At 38.9% G+C, this 2147-nt stretch overlaps 1 protein-coding gene across 1 annotated transcript in view; it reads right to left on the bottom strand.

Moving 5' to 3' along the window:
• LOC119586094 (plexin A3-like) overlaps nucleotides 1-2147 on the bottom strand; it is a gene marked incomplete in the record, with an annotated part of 40411 nt that overhangs the window by 8342 nt on the left and 29922 nt on the right. Inside the window, 6 exon segments of the mRNA XM_037934788.1 lie at nucleotides 176-389; nucleotides 505-642; nucleotides 797-1061; nucleotides 1189-1435; nucleotides 1557-1751; nucleotides 1869-2084. Of these exon segments, the coding sequence (XP_037790716.1) occupies nucleotides 176-389; nucleotides 505-642; nucleotides 797-1061; nucleotides 1189-1435; nucleotides 1557-1751; nucleotides 1869-2084 (1275 nt within the window).

The following is a 2147-nucleotide window of genomic DNA, read 5'->3' as shown; positions in this document are numbered from 1 at the left end:
CCCCCTAGGGCCTGAAGTTTGTGTTGGGCAGGACCTCGGAGGGTCATGGTGACTGTCATTGGAGGTGTCCTAGATTCTGACAGTTCAGATAGGGCAACCCTACTATGAACAATCAGGTAAGCTAGTCTAAATCAAGAATTTCTGCCTGAGAAAAGAACTTGAATCCTAGTCATACCATTTCCTTGTAGTCAATGCTCTGGCGGATGAGTTTCTCTTCAGACAGAGAATATCTTGCTTCTGAAGTGACAGCATCCACTGGACCCTTGTCCACTTGTTGCTTGATGGCTCTGAACAGCATATAGAGTGGCTCTCCAGCACACTCCTTCAAGAACTTGTAAAGCAGGAATGTGAACCAGGATGAAAGCATCTTTTCAGCTACACTTTCCGTTCTGAAATGTTTACATAATTTATGAAACAAAAAAAGACAATGAGCCTATTACAAAATTACAAATTATAGTCTGAATGAATACTGAAAAAGGAATGCCCAACTGCAAAGTTACAAACCTTCTGAAGAGTAGTTTAGGATGGATCTTTCCTTCAATACACTTTTCAATCAGTTCTGCAAGGAGAGTCTTCAGGATGTCAGAACAGTATTCCATTTTTCCTTGTAATGCAACCATTATGAGGGAAGCTACATTTACCCTGCAATAGGACATTTTTTGTTTTATTTGAGGCTGAATATACAGAAATTCTTCAGCTTACAAATCAAAATTATGAAGTACTTATCAATTTCCCAAAATATATAAGATTAAAATTCCACTTTGTTATGTATCATCATAATAAAAATGTCTCTTACCTATCTCTCATAGAAAAGTATCGGTTAGATTCCAGGGTTCGAATAAACAGTAGCAAGAATGTCTTGTTCATTATGAGTTGGCCAAAGAGCTTTAGACCTTTTTCTTTCCTTGCAAGGTCGGGCCGGTCCATCTGCAGTACAGTTGTCTCTTCCAGATTGGGAAATAGGATCTTCATGGCATATGTACGGTATTCCAGGAAAGGAATACCACCACAAGTCAGGTCACTAGTCAAGTCTGTCATCTCAGTCTGCAGTTCAGCAAAGGCTGGAAAGTAAACATTGTCAGTAATATTGATATAAAACTTCATTAGGAACAGACAGTAAATGATGTGGCTTGGAAAAAGAATTGTATTGCTTATAACCCTTCTTCAGAAATTAACAGTGTTACTAACCTTCTTTGCATTCAGCTGCCACTCTAAGTTCCAGTATATCCATTTGTTCTTGCATACTCTTGAGAACCCGTGAGTTTTGGTTGCTCTTTTGACGATAGACAATGAGGCAAATCACCAAAATCAGAATAAGAACCACTGCACCAACTGAGAGGCTAATGATCAGCTGTTTGGAGAGTGTTCCAAAGTCCTTTGTGTTAGCATACTTCAAGTATCCAATTCTGTATGTACGATTACCACCCACAATCACCTGAAAGTGCAAGATATTAATCAAACAATGAATGTGATTAAAGTTAAAAAACCATGATGCTCTTTACACATCTCCAAAGACCACAGGTATGTTCAAAGATAAAAGATTTCCATACACTTACCACAACCAAGGGCAGGTCATTGTTATTGATTGGTGCAGGCTGCTCTTTTGGTGGCCGGCATGTTAGCTGAGACCGAGATAATGATGTGACATTGCAAGACTCCGCACCAATAAGGACCTCAACATCAATCTCCTGTGCAGCCCTGTCCAGGTTCTTACCATTGATTGTGAGGTAATCAGACTTGTACATCTTGATCTGATAAAAATGGAAGTTTACCTTCAATACCAAGATTATGAATACCTGTATCAAATACACAAACATACTCAAAGATGACAGTGACTGAAATCAGTGGATATGTCCCTGTAAACTTACCTGGCCTTCATCCTCAAATGTAAAGTACTCGGGCTTTGGGAAAACAAGGAAAGGAGAAAATCCACCTTTCTGGAGATCACGAACAGATTTCACATTATCCATGATGAAGCCATAGTCAAGCATCATGCCATTCTCCTCATCAATCCTCTCATTACTATCAACTGCAATAGCTGGTGACTTGCATTCCATTCTTGTTGCATTTTTCACATGACAGGGCTGTTGACAATTAAATGCATGAATTCAAATATATTACATCTTTCTTGCTTGAATCTTTAAAAA

This window comes from Penaeus monodon, chromosome 21 (assembly GCF_015228065.2).
Source record: "Penaeus monodon isolate SGIC_2016 chromosome 21, NSTDA_Pmon_1, whole genome shotgun sequence".
Classification (NCBI taxonomy): domain Eukaryota; kingdom Metazoa; phylum Arthropoda; class Malacostraca; order Decapoda; family Penaeidae; genus Penaeus; species Penaeus monodon.
The sequence above is the reverse complement of the archived record's forward strand: the minus strand, read 5'-3'. Positions and strand labels throughout refer to the sequence as shown.